The sequence below is a fragment of the Littorina saxatilis genome, unplaced genomic scaffold, assembly GCF_037325665.1.
Source record: "Littorina saxatilis isolate snail1 unplaced genomic scaffold, US_GU_Lsax_2.0 scaffold_351, whole genome shotgun sequence".
In the NCBI taxonomy this organism is placed as follows: Eukaryota; Metazoa; Mollusca; class Gastropoda; order Littorinimorpha; family Littorinidae; genus Littorina; species Littorina saxatilis.
The window spans coordinates 107,945-127,839 of NW_027127220.1; the positions used below are offsets into that span (position 1 = coordinate 107,945).

The 19,895-nt window shown below is 47.0% G+C and overlaps 1 protein-coding gene across 1 annotated transcript in view; it reads left to right on the forward strand.

The window, feature by feature from the left end:
• LOC138955684 (uncharacterized) overlaps positions 1 to 18,731 on the forward strand; it is a gene marked incomplete at its 3' end in the record, with an annotated part of 20,318 nt that extends 1,587 nt beyond the window's left edge. Inside the window, 7 exon segments of the mRNA XM_070327236.1 lie at positions 994 to 1,241; positions 2,653 to 2,820; positions 5,585 to 5,868; positions 7,282 to 7,467; positions 9,266 to 9,381; positions 11,625 to 11,679; positions 18,497 to 18,731. Coding sequence (XP_070183337.1) covers positions 1,015 to 1,241; positions 2,653 to 2,820; positions 5,585 to 5,868; positions 7,282 to 7,467; positions 9,266 to 9,381; positions 11,625 to 11,679; positions 18,497 to 18,731 — 1,271 coding nt within the window.
• Positions 18,732 to 19,895: the final 1,164 nt, after the last annotated feature.

Genomic DNA, 19,895 nt, shown 5'->3' on the forward strand with positions numbered 1-19,895 from the left:
GACGTCATATCTGGCCTATTAAAAATAAAGTTGACGCCGCCGCATTAAATTCATTGAATTTTTCGTCTAACACTCTCTGACCCGGTCTGACTAGGACTAGGAAATTGTTTTTAAGATCTGATTTGTCAATTACAATTAGGGTCGAAACTAAAAGTGCAATTACAGATTGACCAATACATGTCTTGTCTTGTATTGTATTGTATTGTATTGTATTTCTTAGCACTTGCTGAATGAAATAATATCATGTGCTGTGTTTGGATTGGAAATCTAATAACAATTCAAGAAAATTATTTTTTTTCAAGTACGTTTTAGTTGTAATCAAGACAATGAAAGCGCTGTCTCGGTCATCGCAGGGTTTTGGCTAGCCCATAACCTACTGATCTCGAGGGAAAAAGATCGAACACCGATTGACAAAAACAAAGAAGAAAAGATTTCGCTAATATTTTGCCTGTGATGTTTCAACGTGTGAAAAAATAATGAGAGTAATCAATGGGACAGACTTTATGGGACAGACTTTATGGGACAGACTGTTGAATATGATGACATGCCAAGAATCAAATAAACGAGGGTTGGGTAATTGAATAGGGTATCTGTCCAATCAATTACAATCACAGGACCTATTATGGAAGTGGTGTTAATCCCAGGTTTCCGATTGTTGTGATGATGTGTTTCTATTTGAATTATTGTAACTTTTCTTTCTGATATGGCTGAAAATAGCGTTTTCGTAGGCTAAAACAAGATCAGTTTCTCGATTCGTCTATCTCTACGTTATTTGGTCACTTCCACTTAAAACAGCCCGTATATCATTTATAATGAATACCAAAAGGTGCCTAAGAAGCTAGCCTGGAAGTTCGTTGACGGAAAATGTGTCATATCTGCTTTTCCTTCCAATCAATGACAATGTTTCAACTTGACCAGATCAGTGTTTCCTATTTTCCAGCACATAGAACTAGCGTGTGTCTTTCCTTCCGACCAAACTTTCCACTTTTTCAGATCTAAAACCCCAAGGTGACGATGTCCGAAAGCAAGATGGCGGAACCGGATATCCAGCCCATGTCGGCAGAGGACGTGTTGGCCAGCAAGCCGCCGCCATCTTACGAAGAGGCGATGGGTCAGTTTGTGACGTCAGTGAAAGAGACACAGGACGAGTCGCCTCCCCTGTCCTATATCGACATCATGCCTCGCATGACGGACCAAGGCAACATGAAGAACAACATGCCCCCAGCCTTTGAAAAGTTCAGGTCGGTACTGAATTCAGGGTAATGTTACCGGCACGGTTGGCCTAGTGGTAAGGCGTCCGCCCCGTGATCTGGAGGTCGTGGGTTCGAACCCCGGTCGGGTCATACCTAAGACTTTAAAATTGGCAATCTAGTGGCTGCTCCGCCTGGCGTCTGGCATTATGGGGTTAGTGCTAGGACTGGTTGGTCCGGTGTCAGAATAATGTGACTGGGTGAGACATGAAGCCTGTGCTGCGACTTCTGTCTTGTGTGTGGCGCACGTTAAATGTCAAAGCAGCACCGCCCTGATATGGCCCTTCGTGGTCGGCTGGGCGTTAAGCAAACAAACAAACAAACAAACAAACAAACAAGTCGCGTAAGGCGAAAATACAATATTTAGTCAAGTAGCTGTCGAACTCACAGAATGAAACTGAACGCAATGCCATTTTTCAGCAAGACCGTATACTCGTAGCATCGTCAGTCCACCGCTCATGGCAAAGGCAGTGAAATTGACAAGAAGAGCGGGGTAGTAGTTGCGCTAAGAAGGATAGCACGCTTTTCTGTACCTCTCTTTGTTTTAACTTTCTGAGCGTGTTTTTAATCCAAACATATCATATCTATATGTTTTTGGAATCAGCAACCGACAAGGAATAAGATGAAAGTGTTTTTAAATTGATTTCGACAATTTAATTTTGATAATAATTTTTATATATTTAATTTTCAGAGCTTGTTTTTAATCCAAATATAACATATTTATATGTTTTTGGAATCAGCAAATGATGGAGAATAAGATAAACGTAAATTTGGATCGTTTTATAAATTTTTATTTTTTTTTACAATTTTCAGATTTGTAATGACCAAAGTCATTAATTAATTTTTAAGCCACCAAGCTGAAATGCAATACCGAAGTCCGGGCTTCGTCGAAGATTACTTGACCAAAATTTCAACCAATTTGGTTGAAAAATGAGGGCGTGACAGTGCCGCCTCAACTTTCACGAAAAGCCGGATATGACGTCATCAAAGACATTTATCAAAAAAATGAAAAAAACGTTCGGGGATTTCATACCCAGGAACTCTCATGTCAAATTTCATAAAGATCGGTCCAGTAGTTTAGTCTGAATCGCTCTACACACACACACACACACACACACACACGCACAGACAGACACACATACACCACGACCCTCGTTTCGATTCCCCCTCGATGTTAAAATATTTAGTCAAAACTTGACTAAATATAAAAAGGGTAATGTTGAACTTTAGCGTTGTCAATTCAGAGCTCACAATCTTGCGGCATTATTTATTATTTTATGATGCGAGCCGCTTTTGGTTTTTTTGTCATGGTTTGTATGTAAATGTGGTGGCCGACGTCATGGTTTGTGTGTGGGTATGTGTGGCAGTGACGTCATGGTTTGTGTGTGTGTATGTGTGGCAGTGACATCATGCGTGGCGCCAACATGTGGCTACAAAGCAACCCCGCCCTGCGCGTGTGGAAATGCGAAACTGTGGAGCGGAAAGTGGAGCTCGGTCCCGTCGTGCATCTGGACAGCACGCTGCACCACGAGTCTTCCGGTGGGGCCAACGTCTATGTCTTCGGCGTCAGGTGGGAGATGCAAACACACTCACTCTGTTTTTTCGTGTTTTTTTTAGATAATGTTTTGTTTTTGTTTTGGGATTTTCAGTTGCAGCGGGAAGAGTTGTAAACCGTAATCAGAGACAAGCTAGAGCCAGCTGATGCATGGCTGCTTCATGTACCGAAGTTTGCGTGACATGTGATCCGTTGAGCTTACCGATAGAGGGCGCTGTTCAGTACTTATTTAGGGCGACTGATTCAGGGTGTGGACTTGTATTGTCCAGTTTCGCTATCTCAAGAAGCCGACCATTTGGTCTTTGCTGATACCGGCACGGTTGGCCTAGTGGTAAGGCGTCCGCCCCGTGATCTGGAGGTCGTGGGTTCGAACCCCGGTCGGGTCATACCTAAGACTTTAAAATTGGCAATCTAGTGGCTGCTCCGCCTGGCGTCTGGCATTATGGGGTTAGTGCTGGGACTGGTTGGTCCGGTGTCAGAATAATGTGACTGGGTCAGTGAGACATGAAGCCTGTGCTGCGACTTCTGTCTTGTGTGTGGCGCACGTTATATGTCAAAGCAGCACCGCCCTGATATGGCCCTTCGTGGTCGGCTGGGCGTTTAAGCAAAACAAACAAAGTCTTTGCTGATTACAGTTTATAAGCATGATCAAAATGCAACTCAAGAGTGTTGTCGCATAAAAAAAGTTTCACGTAGGCCTTATGCGATTTATTTTAGATGTTTTGTTGTCGATGTAGTTGCCTCCCTTGCGGTTATGAAAAGAACTGGCCATTGAAAAACGAGTCGCGGATGTTCCTCTCGTTTTCCTTATTTCATGAACCTGGCTTACTGTGTTTGGATTTGTTTCTGCTTTTTGTGTAGGGGTCAGGGGGTGCAGTTTGGATCATGGATTTGTTTCTGCTTTTTTGTAGGGGTCAGGGGGTGCAGTTTGGATCATGGATTTGTTTCTGCTTTTTGTGTAGGGGTCAGGGGGTGCAGTTTGGATCATGGATTTGTTTCTGCTTTTTGTGTAGGGGTCAGGGGGTGCAGTTTGGATCATGGATTTGTTTCTGCTTTTTGTGTAGGGGTCAGGGGGTGCAGTTTGGATCATGGATTTGTTTCTGCTTTTTTGTAGGGGTTAGGGGGTGCAGTTTGGATCATGGATTTGTTTCTGCTTTTTGTGTAGGGGTTAGGGGGTGCAGTTTGGATCATGGATTTGTTTCTGCTTTTTGTGTAGGGGTCAGGGGGTGCAGTTTGGATCATGGATTTGTTTCTGCTTTTTGTGTAGGGGTTAGGGGGTGCAGTTTGGATCATGGATTTGTATGTTGTACTGTACCCCTGCCTCATGTTAGAGGCCCATCCCTCTCTTACACTAGCTTGAATCGTGCTGAGTGCCGGTGTGTGTTGACAGACTGAGTGCCGGTGTGTGTGTTGACAGACTGAGTGCTGGTGTGTGTTGACAGATTGAGTGCCGGTGTGTGTTGACAGACTGAGTGCCGGTGTGTGTTGACAGACTGAGTGCCGGTGTGTGTGTTGACAGACTGAGTGCCGGTGTGTGTTGACAGACTGAGTGCCGGTGTGTGTGTTGACAGACTGAGTGCCGGTGTGTGTGTTGACAGACTGAGTGCCGGTGTGTGTGTTGACAGACTGAGTGCCGGTGTGTGTGTTGACAGACTGAGTGCCGGTGTGTGTGTTGACAGACTGAGTGCCGGTGTGTGTTGACAGACTGAGTGCAGGTGTGTGTGTTGACAGACTGAGTGCCGGTGTGTGTTGACAGACTGAGTGCCGGTGTGTGTGTTGACAGACTGAGTGCAGGTGTGTGTGTTGACAGACTGAGTGCCGGTGTGTGTTGACAGACTGAGTGCCGGTGTGTGTGTTGACAGACTGAGTGCTGGTGTGTGTTGACAGACTGAGTGCCGGTGTGTGTGTTGACAGACTGAGTGCTGGTGTGTGTTGACAGACTGAGTGCCGGTGTGTGTGTTGACAGACTGAGTGCCGGTGTGTGTGTTGACAGACTGAGTGCCGGTGTGTGTTGACAGACTGAGTGCCGGTGTGTGTGTTGACAGACTGAGTGCCGGTGTGTGTGTTGACAGACTGAGTGCTGGTGTGTGTTGACAGACTGAGTGCCGGTGTGTGTGTTGACAGACTGAGTGCCGGTGTGTGTTGACAGACTGAGTGCCGGTGTGTGTGTTGACAGACTGAGCGCTGGTGTGTGTTGACAGACTGAGTGCCGGTGTGTGTGTTGACAGACTGAGTGCCGGTGTGTGTGTTGACAGACTGAGTGCCGGTGTGTGTTGACAGACTGAGTGCCGGTGTGTGTGTTGACAGACTGAGTGCCGGTGTGTGTTGACAGACTGAGTGCCGGTGTGTGTGTTGACAGACTGAGTGCAGGTGTGTGTGTTGACAGACTGAGTGCCGGTGTGTGTTGACAGACTGAGTGCCGGTGTGTGTGTTGACAGACTGAGTGCTGGTGTGTGTTGACAGACTGAGTGCCGGTGTGTGTGTTGACAGACTGAGTGCTGGTGTGTGTTGACAGACTGAGTGCCGGTGTGTGTGTTGACAGACTGAGTGCCGGTGTGTGTGTTGACAGACTGAGTGCTGGTGTGTGTTGACAGACTGAGTGCCGGTGTGTGTGTTGACAGACTGAGTGCCGGTGTGTGTGTTGACAGACTGAGTGCCGGTGTGTGTTGACAGACTGAGTGCCGGTGTGTGTGTGTTGACAGATTGAGTGCCGGTGTGTGTGTTGACAGACTGAGTGCCGGTGTGTGTTGACAGACTGAGTGCCGGTGTGTGTTGACAGGCTGTGGCTGACGAGGAGGACGGACCCCAAGGAAGACATACAGGAGCTGTGTCTGCTCAACGTCCCGCCCCCCGTCAAGGAGATCCCGGTCACCATAGGGCACTGCGGGCCCTTCATGGGCATGGGGATGGGGATGGAGGGGATGGGGATGTATCCCGTGATGCACTTCGGCAGGCTGGGCCGCAGAAGGATGATGGTGACGCAGGGAATGATCCAGACATACGAGGGCCTGTCCAAAGCTTGTGACAGTTATAACGAAGCCACCAAGGCTGATCCACTAGACGGTGAGTTGGTGTGTGTGTGTGTGTGTGTGTGTGTGTGTGTGTGTGTGTGTGTGTGTGTGTGTGTGTGTGTGTGTGTGAATGAATGCAAATGCGCTAGTACGCTATCATACAGGAACAAACACAACTCCAAATGTAGGTTCCCTCCACTGTATTATACAGTTACAAAAAACATACACACAAATACACACAATCATGAACATAAATGTTAGGTATTCCATAATCAGGTACTCACAGGTTTGGATGCAAAAACAACTCGAGATTACAATCTCGTGCACAATTTCACTAACAAAACCCTCTACCCTTCACTTATGTAGAGAAATACACAAACAGTCCGTGAACTCACAGGCACACGATATCTACTTTACTGGTATCGAATCACGGCTCATGTGCAGTCAGAAAAACAGTTACAGTTCACACTCCGGCAGACTCAAATCACTGTCTGCTCTGCCTACTAAACACTCATTATATCTTACGTAATTAAGATCTTATAGACATATTTTAACTCTGTTCATACACAGAATTACACAGCGTCTATGGCCGTTCACTAGGAAATGTATCTGAATACTAATTCCTTCCACTGGCGACCTCGGTCTACTCAGTTCCTTTCGTCCTGTGACCTCTATGGTCCAACTATACGGACAACCATAACCTTGCAATAACTTCGCGAAATCCCGTCGAATTTCAGCTATGCTGGTCTAGAGTTACGATACTTCGGCGGCTTCTCAGATCCTTCACACTTGTCATCTGGCCGCTATCTCCCTCTCAGACCGGTTATACGACGCACTGCACAACATAAATAGCGGACATCTTGTCTTAGATATCTGTCTGCTATGTTTACAGTTTACAGTGTTAGTCGATTCAACTTATGCGATAAACACTCTAGCGATATTCGAATGCTTATTCCATTTACCTGTTAAGTGCTTTCCTGTCGCATCTATCCGGGCTTCCTTTCTCCCGGCCGATTACTCGGACAACCCCTCAATGTCCAAGGACAGTGGTAAAGTGTAACAATACCCTAGTTGCGATTTACAACATCAACTATCTTCGGTCTGAATTCACAGTGCGTGCCACACACTTTGCTATGTCACGCTCAGTATATCTCTGGTTAGCGCTCTAAAAGCGTGGAGGATATCACTGTCAAACTTTGCCTGTTAGTGTTATTCGTGATTTCCTTCACAGTGTGTGTGTGTGTGTGTGTGTGTGTGTTTGTGTGTGTGTGTGTGTGCGTGTGTGTGTGTTTTGAGAGAGTCAGACAGAGAGAGACAGACAGATAGAGAGTCAGACAGAGAGAGACAGACAGATAGAGAGTCAGACAGAGAGAGACAGACAGACAGACAGACAGACAGCCCGACAGACAGACAGACAGACAGACAGACAGACAGTATGACGCTATCGACCTGTCTCGCCCCCCAGGCTCAATCCTCAACGTGGAGACGACGCCCGTCAAGTTCGGGGACAGGTTTTCTGGCCGCGAGGCTGACCCGGATGTGACGTCATGGAGCGAGTCGGGCAAGAGCGGCAAGTTGTTCAGCACGAAGCGCTTCACCAACATCCTCAGGGTCTTCTACGTCAAGGGGCCGCCACGTCACGAGACACTCAGTCAGTCTTGGCTCAATTTATGTCACCCTCTGTGTATGCGCGGTAGTCTGCGTGTGCCAATGGTAGTCACTCTGCAGGGGTTGAAGGAAGCATTGGACCTAGTGTATGAGAGGGAGGGGCTTCCAACATGAGACAGGAGTACAGGGGCTGGACCTAGTGCATGAGAGGGAGGGGCTTCCAACATGAGACAGGGATACAGGGGCTGGACCTAGTGTATGAGAGGGAGGGGCTTCCAACATGAGACAGGGATACAGGGGCTGGACCTAGTGCATGAGAGGGAGGGGCTTCCAACATGAGACAGGGATACAGGGGCTGGACCTAGTGCATGAGAGGGAGGGGCTTCCAACATGAGACAGGGGTACAGGGCTGGACCTAGTGTATGAGAGGGAGGGGCTTCCAACATGAGACAGTGATACAGGGGCTGGACCTAGTGTATGAGAGGGAGGGGCTTCCAACATGAGACAGGAGTACAGGGGCTGGACCTAGTGTATGAGAGGGAGGGGCTTCCAACATGAGACAGGGATACAGGGGCTGGACCTAGTGTGTGAGAGGGAGGATCTTCCAACATGAGACAGGGGTACAGGGCTGGACCTAGTGTATGAGAGGGAGGGGCTTCCAACATGAGACAGGGGTACAGGGGCTGGACCTAGTGTATGAGAGGGAGGGGCTTCCAACATGAGACAGGGGTACAGGGGCTGGACCTAGTGTGTGAGAGGGAGGGGCTTCCAACATGAGACAGGGATACAGAGGCTGGACCTAGTGTATGAGAGGGAGGGGCTTCCAACATGAGACAGGGATACAGGGGCTGGACCTAGTGCATGAGAGGGAGGGGCTTCCAACATGAGACAGGGATACAGGGGCTGGACCTAGTGCATGAGAGGGAGGGGCTTCCAACATGAGACAGGGGTACAGGGGCTGGACCTAGTGTATGAGAGGGAGGGGCTTCCAACATGAGACAGGGGTACAGGGGCTGGACCTAGTGTATGAGAGGGAGGGGCTTCCAACATGAGACAGGGATACAGGGGCTGGACCTAGTGTATGAGAGGGAGGGGCTTCCAACATGAGACAGGGGTACAGGGGCTGGACCTAGTGTGTGAGAGGGAGGGGCTTCCAACATGAGACAGGGGTACAGGGGCTGGACCTAGTGTATGAGAGAGAGAGGGGCTTCCAACATGAGACAGGGGTACAGGGGCTGGACCTAGTGTATGAGAGGGAGGGGCTTCCAACATGAGACAGGAGTACAGGGGCTGGACCTAGTGTATGAGAGGGAGGGGCTTCCAACATGAGACAGGGGTACAGGGGCTGGACCTAGTGTATGAGAGGGAGGAGCTTCCAACATGAGACAGGGATACAGGGGCTGGAACTAGTGTATGAGACGGAGGGGCTTCCAACATGAGACAGGGGGACAGGGGCTGGACCTAGTGTGTGAGAGGGAGGGGCTTCCAACATGAGACAGGGGTACTGGGGCTGGACCTAGTGTGTGAGAGGGAAGGGCTTCCAACATGAGACAGGGGTACAGGGGCTGGACCTAGTGTATGAGAGGGAGGGGCTTCCAACATGAGACAGGGGTACAGGGGCTGGAACTAGTGTATGAGAGGGAAGGGCTTCCAACATGAGACAGGGGTACTGGGGCTGGACTTAGTGTGTGAGAGGGAGGGGCTTCCAACATGAGGCAGGACCTAGTGTGAAAAGAGGGAGGGACTTCCAAACTGAGGGAGGGATACAGGGTTGTTTAACTATTGCCGGCATCACTTCATGACCCTCATGACGTAATGAATGACGTCATTGTGTGTTGCAGACATGCAGACGTTCCTGCCCAAAGTGTTGCGAGAACCGGAGTGGAACCGGTCCGCTCAGTTCGACACGTTTGACGGCGTGCTGGCACAGACACAGCAATGGCTGCAGTCACAGAGTGTAAGTATAGTCACAGACACAGCAATGGCTGCAGTCACAGAGTGTAAGTATAGTCACAGACACAGCAATGGCTGCAGTCACAGAGTGTAGGTATAGTCACAGACACAGCAATGGCTGCAGTCACAGAGTGTAAGTATAGTCACAGACACAGCAATGGCTGCAGTCACAGAGTGTAAGTATAGTCACAGACACAGCAATGGCTGCAGTCACAGAGTGTAAGTATAGTCACAGACACAGCAATGGCTGCAGTCACAGAGTGTAAGTATAGTCACAGACACAGCAATGGCTGCAGTCACAGAGTGTAAGTATAGTCACAGACACAGCAATGGCTGCAGTCACAGAGTGTAAGTATAGTCACAGACACAGCAATGGCTGCAGTCACAGAGTGTAAGTGTAGTCACAGACACAGCAATGGCTGCAGTCACAGAGTGTAAGTGTAGTCACAGACACAGCAATGGCTGCAGTCACAGAGTGTAAGTGTAGTCACAGACACAGCAATGGCTGCAGTCACAGAGTGTAAGTGTAGTCACAGACACAGCAATGGCTGCAGTCACAGAGTGTAAGTATAGTCACAGACACAGCAATGGCTGCAGTCACAGAGTGTAAGTGTAGTCACAGACACAGCAATGGCTGCAGTCACAGAGTGTAAGTATAGTCACAGACACAGCAATGGCTGCAGTCACAGAGTGTAAGTGTAGTCACAGACACAGCAATGGCTGCAGTCACAGAGTGTAAGTATAGTCACAGACACAGCAATGGCTGCAGTCACAGAGTGTAAGTGTAGTCACAGACACAGCAATGGCTGCAGTCACAGAGTGTAAGTGTAGTCACAGACACAGCAATGGCTGCAGTCACAGAGTGTAAGTGTAGTCACAGACACAGCAATGCAATGGCTGCAGTCACAGAGTGTAAGTATAGTCACAGACACAGCAATGGCTGCAGTCACAGAGTGTAAGTGTAATCACAGACACAGCAATGGCTGCAGTCACAGAGTGTAAGTATAGTCACAGACACAGCAATGGCTGCAGTCACAGAGTGTAAGTGTAGTCACAGACACAGCAATGGCTGCAGTCACAGAGTGTAAGTATAGTCACAGACACAGCAATGGCTGCAGTCACAGAGTGTAAGTGTAGTCACAGACACAGCAATGGCTGCAGTCACAGAGTGTAAGTATAGTCACAGACACAGCAATGGCTGCAGTCACAGAGTGTAAGTGTAGTCACAGACACAGCAATGGCTGCAGTCACAGAGTGTAAGTGTAGTCACAGACACAGCAATGGCTGCAGTCACAGAGTGTAAGTGTAGTCACAGACACAGCAATGCAATGGCTGCAGTCACAGAGTGTAAGTATAGTCACAGACACAGCAATGGCTGCAGTCACAGAGTGTAAGTATAGTCACAGACACAGCAATGGCTGCAGTCACAGAGTGCAAGGGCGGATCAATTCACTTTGGAGGGGGGGTTACAAAATGACTGCGAAGATACAAGTTGACGGCGCCGAAGGCGCCTAAGCCTCTAGGGGGGTCCGGGGGCATGCTCCCCTGGAAATTTTTTTTATCCAAAGAAGCAAAATAGAGCTATCTGGTGCATCCTGAGCCAATAAATTACCCCTTTTTGGGGTGGGTGGGGGGGGGGGTTACGTAACCCGTGTAACCCCCCCCCCCCAGATCCGCCCTTGGAGTGTAGGTATAGTCACAGACACAGCAATGGCTGCAGTCACAGAGTGTAAGTGTAGTCACAGACACAGCAATGGCTGCAGTCACAGAGTGTAAGTATAGTCACAGACACAGCAATGGCTGCAGTCACAGAGTGTAAGTATTGTCACTTGTCACCGATACGAACAGTGCCTCACACAGTGCCTCACACAGTGCCTCACACAGTGCCTCACACAGTGCCTCACACAGTGCCTCATATTAGCAATATGTGTCTAGCATGTATGTCTTAAGTTAATAAAGTGCGAGTGTTCTGGGAAAGGTGTGTGTGTGTGTGTGTGTGTGTGTGTGTGTGTGTGTGTGTGTGTGTGTGTGTGTGTGTGTGTGTGTGTGTGTGTGTGTGTGTGTGTGTGTGCAAGAGAGAATTCTACTTTGGATGCAAGTATTCGATCATCCAGCAAAAACACAAGTATTCGCGGACGCCTTGTTTTCCAAGTGATTTATCAAAATTCCAAAGGCATGCCCCCCACACCAACACCCCCGTCCCCCACACACACACCAGTGCACGTGCTGTTGTCACGCTGTGTGCAGGGAGTGCGCGTGGTGAGCATCGAGACTCGAGACACAGAGTTCCACGCTGGCTTCGGTGAGTGGAGTGTTGTTTACACCTGGTGTTCGGTGAGTGGAGTGTTGTTTACACCTGGTGTTCTGTGAGTGCAGTGTTGTTTACACCTGGTGTTTGGTGAGTGGAGTGTTGTTTACACCTGGTGTTCGGTGAGTGGAGTGTTGTTTACACCTGGTGTTCGGTGAGTGGAGTGTTGTTTACACCTGGTGTTCTGTGAGTGGAGTGTTGTTTACACCTGGTGTTCTGTGAGTGGAGTGTTGTTTACACCTGGTGTTCTGTGAGTGGAGTGTTGTTTACACCTGGTGTTCTGTGAGTGGAGTGTTGTTTACACCTGGTGTTCTGTGAGTGGAGTGTTGTTTACACCTGGTGTTCGGTGAGTGGAGTGTTGTTTACACCTGGTGTTCTGTGAGTGGAGTGTTGTTTACACCTGGTGTTCTGTGAGTGGAGTGTTGTTTACACCTGGTGTTCTGTGAGTGGAGTGTTGTTTACACCTGGTGTTCTGTGAGTGGAGTGATGTTTACACCTGGTGTTCTGTGAGTGGAGCGTTGTTTACACCTGGTGTTCTGTGAGTGGAGTGTTGTTTACACCTGGTGTTCTGTGAGTGGAGTGTTGTTTACACCTGGTGTTCTGTGAGTGGAGTGTTGTTTACACCTGGTGTTCTGTGTGTGGAGTGTTGTTTACACCTGGTGTTCTGTGAGTGGAGTGTTGTTTACACCTGGTGTTCTGTGAGTGGAGTGTTGTTTACACCTGGTGTTCGGTGAGTGGAGTGTTGTTTACACCTGGTGTTTGGTGAGTGGAGTGTTGTTTACACCTGGTGTTCGGTGAGTGGAGTGTTGTTTACACCTGGTGTTCGGTGAGTGGAGTGTTGTTTACACCTGGTGTTCTGTGAGTGGAGTGTTGTTTACACCTGGTGTTCTGTGAGTGGAGTGTTGTTTACACCTGGTGTTCGGTGAGTGGAGTGTTGTTTACACCTGGTGTTCTGTGAGTGGAGTGTTGTTTACACCTGGTGTTCTGTGAGTGGAGTGTTGTTTACACCTGGTGTTCTGTGAGTGGAGTGTTGTTTACACCTGGTGTTCGGTGAGTGGAGTGTTGTTTACACCTGGTGTTCGGTGAGTGGAGTGTTGTTTACACCTGGTGTTCGGTGAGTGGAGTGTTGTTTACACCTGGTGTTCGGTGAGTGGAGTGTTGTTTACACCTGGTGTTCGGTGAGTGGAGTGTTGTTTACACCTGGTGTTCGGTGAGTGGAGTGTTGTTTACACCTGGTGTTCTGTGAGTGGAGTGTTGTTTACACCTGGTGTTCGGTGAGTGGAGTGTTGTTTACACCTGGTGTTCGGTGAGTGGAGTGTTGTTTACACCTGGTGTTCTGTGAGTGGAGTGTTGTTTACACCTGGTGTTCGGTGAGTGGAGTGTTGTTTACACCTTGTGTTCGGTGAGTGGAGTGTTGTTTACACCTGGTGTTCGGTGAGTGGAGTGTTGTTTACACCTGGTGTTCTGTGAGTGGAGTGTTGTTTACACCTTGTGTTCGGTGAGTGGAGTGTTGTTTACACCTGGTGTTCGGTGAGTGGAGTGTTGTTTACACCTGGTGTTCGGTGAGTGGAGTGTTGTTTACACCTGGTGTTCGGTGAGTGGAGTGTTGTTTACACCTGGTGTTCGGTGAGTGGAGTGTTGTTTACACCTGGTGTTCGGTGAGTGGAGTGTTGTTTACACCTGGTGTTCGGTGAGTGGAGTGTTGTTTACACCTGGTGTTCGGTGAGTGGAGTGTTGTTTACACCTGGTGTTCGGTGAGTGGAGTGTTGTTTACACCTGGTGTTCGGTGAGTGGAGTGTTGTTTACACCTGGTGTTCTGTGAGTGGAGTGTTGTTTACACCTGGTGTTATGTGAGTGGAGTGTTGTTTACACCTGGTGTTCGGTGAGTGGAGTGTTGTTTACACCTGGTGTTCGGTGAGTGGAGTGTTGTTTACATCTGAGGCGCGTTGCTTAGGCAGACCGTAACAGAACGGTTGCAAACGATTTCTAGGCAACGCATAGTTTTGTCGTATCGCTCGCTAACGCTCGCGAACGTTTGCATGCGCTCGGCACGAGTACCATTGTCTGGGGTCACTGAAGCGTAACAAAGACGACCGCTCGCCGAGAATGGTCTAGCATTCTGTAACGTACCTGGGAGGTGGCACGCCAGAAACTATTGCACTGGACTGAGCTTGCTCTTTGACTCTCTCTCTCTTTCTCTCTATCGCAGTCTCGGGCGGGGACGTAGCTCAGTTGGTAGCGCGCTGGCTTTGTAGCCAGTTGGTCGCTATCAGCGTGGGTTCGATCCCCACGTTCGGCGAGAGATTTATTTCTCGGAGTCAACTTTGTGCAGACTCTCTTCGGTGTCCGAACACCCCCGTGTGCACACATGCGCACGAAAAAGATCCCACGTTCACAGCGAAAGTCTCAGGGCTTGGAAAACACGAAGACACGCATTCATCATCTCTCGTCTCCGATTATCATGATCGTATTTCGATACTTTGACGAGACAAACCCAATGCTGGTGTGTCGAAGAAGGGCTTGGAAAACACGAAGACACGCATGCATCATCTTTCGTCTCCGATTATCATGATCGTATTTCGATACTTTGACGAGACAAACCCAATGCTGGTGTGTCGAAGAAGACAGCCACAGCGGGCTTGTTCGAATCAAAGTATCACACCATATCTTCAACGTATTACCAATACCTGTCCCAATATAGACCAGTTGGTCTAAGAGGACGTTAAACCCTAAAAGTCAGTCGCAGTCTCTCTGTCTGTCTCGCTTTCTCTGTCCCTCTGTGCCTGTCTCTCTGTCTACGTCTCTGTCTCTCTCTCTTTCTCATTCTTTCTTTCTCTCTCCCCCCCCCCCCCCCATAGTCCCTCTCCATATCCCTCTCCCTATGTCTTTCTCTTTCTTTTTACCTCTCTCTCTATATCTGTCTGTCTCTCTTTGTGTCCGTCTGAAAGTCTCTCTCTCGTATCTTTTTTGCTCCCTTTCTATCTCTTTCTCTCTCTCTTTCGCTCTCTTTTCCCTCCCTCCTCTCTCACACACACACACACACACACACACACACACACACACACACACACACACACACACACACACACACTGACACACACACATTCTTTATGTTCGGCAGTCTCTCTGTCTCCCCCTCGCTCTCTCTCTCTCTCTCTGTTTCTCTTTCTCTCTCCCCCTCTCTCTCTTTGTCTCTCTCTGAGGGCCCCAAAGGGGGGGTATCATCACGATTACGGGAAGGGAAATTTTAGCTTTCACGATCACAGTTACCTTGATTTTTGTTTTCACGATCACGAACACCTTGACGAATAGAGGATCATAGAGTGATACAGCTGTGAAAAATGTACGTTGAAAATAAAATGCTTTGCAATAATGCCCATCACAATCACGAAAACAAATGACGATCACGATCACGAGACTTGATTTTTTTGTCATCACGGATCACGGGCAAAGTCCCATCACGATCACAGAAATGGAAATTTCGGCAATCACGGTCACAGAAAGGTAAAAAACACACCAATCCCGATCACGATTTTAAACCCTTTGGGGCCCTCAACGCCCCTGGTGTCATGTGTATGTGTGTGTGTGTGTGTGTGTGTGTGTGTGTGTGTGTGTGTGTGTGTGTGTGTGCGTGTGTGTGTGTGTGTGTGTGTGTGTGTGTGTGTGTGTGTGTGTGTGTGTGTGTGTGTGTGTGTGTGTGTGTGTGTGTGTGTTGTGTGTGTTGTGTTGTGTTAAAAGAGGTCTCACAATGTACATACATGTAGGGGAAGGGCCCCTAATATGGACCACTTTTTGTTTATTGCTGATAACTAGCTTGTTTTCTTGCAAAGAAGTTTCATTTTGTGGTTGGTAGTCCTTCTCTCTTAGTTTAACCGTTAGGCCTAATTAGAGTGAAATAGCTTTGATAGACATTCAGCAAAAATTAAATACAGAAAAAATCACAAATGGTCCATATTAGGAGCCTGGGCGCCCAATATGGACCAGTGAAGCGGCCTTCACGAATCACTGTAAAAAGTCCCCATACTTCAAAATAACATGATACAACTTAGTGTGCAAGTCAGACAAATTCAAATATGCTTTAGATTTAGCTGTTTCGGGTTGATGAGAGCATTATTCGAAGCACACCAGGAAACTGAAGAAGCTTATCAAAAACAGAGTGAAAATAAGTGAAATTATCAACTTCCACACAAAAAAAGACTATTTGTTATATTTTTTTGAAATCTCGAGGGCTAGTTATAGGTTTTTTTCAGCAAGCTTCTTAATGAATTAATTAAAATTGCCTTTAGCTTTTATTTTCTTCGATTTGTTGAAGGTGGTCCATATTAGGGGACTCACACATACTTTGAGGTTTTGCTATTATTTTTTGTTTGCAGTAAAAACCCGGGGTACACACTGCTAAAATGTAACAAATACGGTCTTAGCTGTCATATATAGCCATTTTTGTGTGATAAAAGCTTTGGCTGTGGACAGAAACGAGTCCGTTTTAGGCGGCAAATTTAGAGTGATCGCTGCCAAAAGTCCAAAAAAGCGAAAAAGCCTAACGGTTTTGAGGTTTGTGTTTCTGCAACTGTTTTGACATGTGCAACTTATCCAGAGAGGGTGAATATAGCGAATGGAATTGTTTTGAGCGCTCTAGCACCGTTAGTTTGTCAGAACCGGAGGTGGTCCATATTAGGAGCCGGTCCATATTAGGAGCCTTTCCCCTAGTTACCATCGGTCCATGCATTATTTGTCATTTTCTTCAATTTCTTCGGCACACTTGGATAACAAGGAACATTTGAGAAGCATTATTTGGACATTATCCCCCCCCCCCCCCCCTTCCCCCTCTGCTTCTTTCTCTCTGTAAACGTGTAGGGCTAGTTATTTTTCGGTAACTTACCCAACAACCAAAGTCACTTACCCAACAACGGGCCTGAATCCTCGATAGCTCACAGGTTGATGAGCTAGACTTTGAGGGAACTACTTTAGCGATTGAAAAGTTTTGAACGCTCTCATGTACGAAATATACATAATTATCTAGACCAAACAATACAAACATACTGCATTTAAACTAGCAACCACAGGCTTGAACACATTAATCTCCAAATAAAATCCATGAGTTTGGTTGTTTTCTAAATCCAAATCTAACGATCAGTGCAGAGAAACTCGCTTTAGATCTCTTGAGTGCAAGCAAACTTCCAAGGCAAGTAACTCTCGTACTATGTCTAGCGATAAGAGTAGTTCCCCTTCCAAATTTTCTGAACTAAATTGCTCAAAAGACTGCAATCCGACGGTTAGTTTTCGACAATATTTCATTTTATAAACAGATCACACGCAACCAAATACACACATCTCATCAATTTAAAGAACATACAGCGGTTTCATACACTATTTTGCCCCAGAAAACTGAACTTCATACAGTTTTTAACGTTGGAACACGGGTGCAAAAGTTCGTCTGCTAGTCCCATTCGAAGAAAGAACATTTCCTAAGCGATACCAAAACATGAACAGAACACACACTATCTGCCTTTACTGCCACAACAGACTAACAACATAACTGTGTACTTGATTTTAGTCCAAAACAGGGAAACTGACAAGAAGTGTTAACAGAATTGAATGATTTTCCTTGAACTATACAACCGCACATTATTCAATCGCCTGCGCAGGTAGACTGGTTGAGTGAATAGGATTCGATCAAACTTTCGCACAAAAACTCTTCTTTTCTTTGAATAACTGAAGAAAGGAGGAATAAAGAGGGAAGCTCGCATTTGTCATGATCCGCTAACTTCGACCATTATTTTTAATAATCACTGAGACTCGGCATGTATTGCATCAGGTTCACGTGTGTTCATCTTCCTTGCCAGTGGTAATCAATCAAAACCCAGCCGATGACGTCATTACGTGTGTTTAATAAAGAACAAGTCGCGTAAGGCGAAAATACAACATTTAGTCAAGTAGCTGTCGAACTCACAGAATGAAACTGAACGCAATGCAACGCAGCATCGTCAGTCCACCGCTCACGGCACAGGCAGTGAAATTGACAAGAAGAGTGGGGTAGTAGTTGCGCTGGGAAGGATAGCACGCTTTTCTGTACCTCTCTTCGTTTTAACTTTCTGAGCGTGTTTTTAATCCAAACATATCATATCTATATGGTTTTGGAATCAGGAACCGACAAGGAATAAGATGAAAGTGTTTTTAAATTGATTTGGAAAATTTAATTTTGATAATAATTTGTATATATTTAATTTTCAGAGCTTGTTTTTAATCCGAATATAACATATTTATATGTTTTTGGAATCAGCAAATGATGGAGAATAAGATCAATGTAAATTTAAATCGTTTTATAAAAAACATATTTTTTTACAATTTTCAGATTTTTAATGACCAAAGTCATTAATTAATTTTTAAGCCACCACGCTGAAATGCAATACCGAAGTCCGGGCTTCGTCGAACATTACCCGACCAAAATTTCAACCAATTTGGTTGAAAAATGAGGGCGTGACAGTGCCGCCTCAACTTTCACGAAAAGCCGGATATGACGTCATCAAAGACATTTATCAAAAAAATGAAAAAAACGTTCGGGGATTTCATACCCAGGAACTCTCATGTCAAATTTCATAAAGATCGGTCCAGTAGTTTAGTCTGAATCGCTCTACACACACACACACACACACACACACACACACACAGACAGACACACACACACACACACACGCACATACACCACGACCCTCGTCTCGATTCCCCCCTCTACGTTAAAACATTTAGTCAAAACTTGACTAAATGTAAAAAGAATCAGTCGATGACGTCATAACGTCTGTTAATATTGCAGGCCAGCCAGTGGTGTTCAACGAAGACTCAGCCGATGACATCATAACGTCTATCAAGGACCGCAACCTCGTGCACTACCTACGCGTCTTTTACGTCAGCGCGCCCGATGCTACGTCATACGGCTCCACCGCATTGACGTCACGTCTATTTGTTCCTATAGGAACGGGCGGCAGACGTTTCGAGACGATGACGCAAACCATGGATCATATCAACGCGTGGCTCTCAGTTGTGGGTCAGTCAATCTGTATTTATTTCTTCCACTTCTATACTTACTTAGTTTAGCCGCGGTCTTTGGTGTAAGGCATTGTGCCCGACTATAGGTTTATATCTAAGTCACTGACGCTGCAGTGCCCGACAATAGGTTTATATCTAAGTCACTGACCCTGCAGGTAGAAGGCATTGTGCCCGATAATAGGTTTATATCTAAGTCACTGACGCTGCAGGTGTAAGGCATTGTGCCCGACTATAGGTTTATATCTAAGTCACTGACGCTGCAGGTGTAAGGCATTGTGCCCGACTATAGGTTTATATCTAAGTCACTGACGCTGCAGGTGTAAGGCATTGTTCCCGACTATAGGTTTATATCTAAGTCACTGACGCTGCAGGTGGAAGGCATTGTGCCCGACAATAGGTTTATATCTAAGTCACTGACGCTGCAGGTGGAAGGCATTGTGCCCGACTATAGGTTTATATCTAAGTCACTGACGCTGCAGGTGTAAGGCATTGTGCCCGACTATAGGTTTATATCTAAGTCACTGACGCTGCAGGTGTAAGGCATTGTGCCCGACTATAGGTTTATATCTAAGTCACTGACGCTGCAGGTGTAAGGCATTGTTCCCGACTATAGGTTTATATCTAAGTCACTGACGCTGCAGGTGGAAGGCATTGTGCCCGACAATAGGTTTATATCTAAGTCACTGACGCTGCAGGTGGAAGGCATTGTGCCCGACTATAGGTTTATATCTAAGTCACTGACGCTGCAGGTGGAAGGCATTGTGCCCGACTATAGGTTTATATCTAAGTCACTGACGCTGCAGGTGGAAGGCATTGTGCCCGACAATAGGTTTATATCTAAGTCACTGACGCTGCAGGTGGAAGGCATTGTGCCCGACAATAGGTTTATATCTAAGTCACTGACGCTGCAGGTGTAAGGCATTGTGCCCGACTATAGGTTTATATCTAAGTCACTGACGCTGCAGGTGTAAGGCATTGTGCCCGACTATAGGTTTATATCTAAGTCACTGACGCTGCAGGTGTAAGGCATTGTTCCCGACTATAGGTTTATATCTAAGTCACTGACGCTGCAGGTGGAAGGCATTGTGCCCGACAATAGGTTTATATCTAAGTCACTGACGCTGCAGGTGGAAGGCATTGTGCCCGACTATAGGTTTATATCTAAG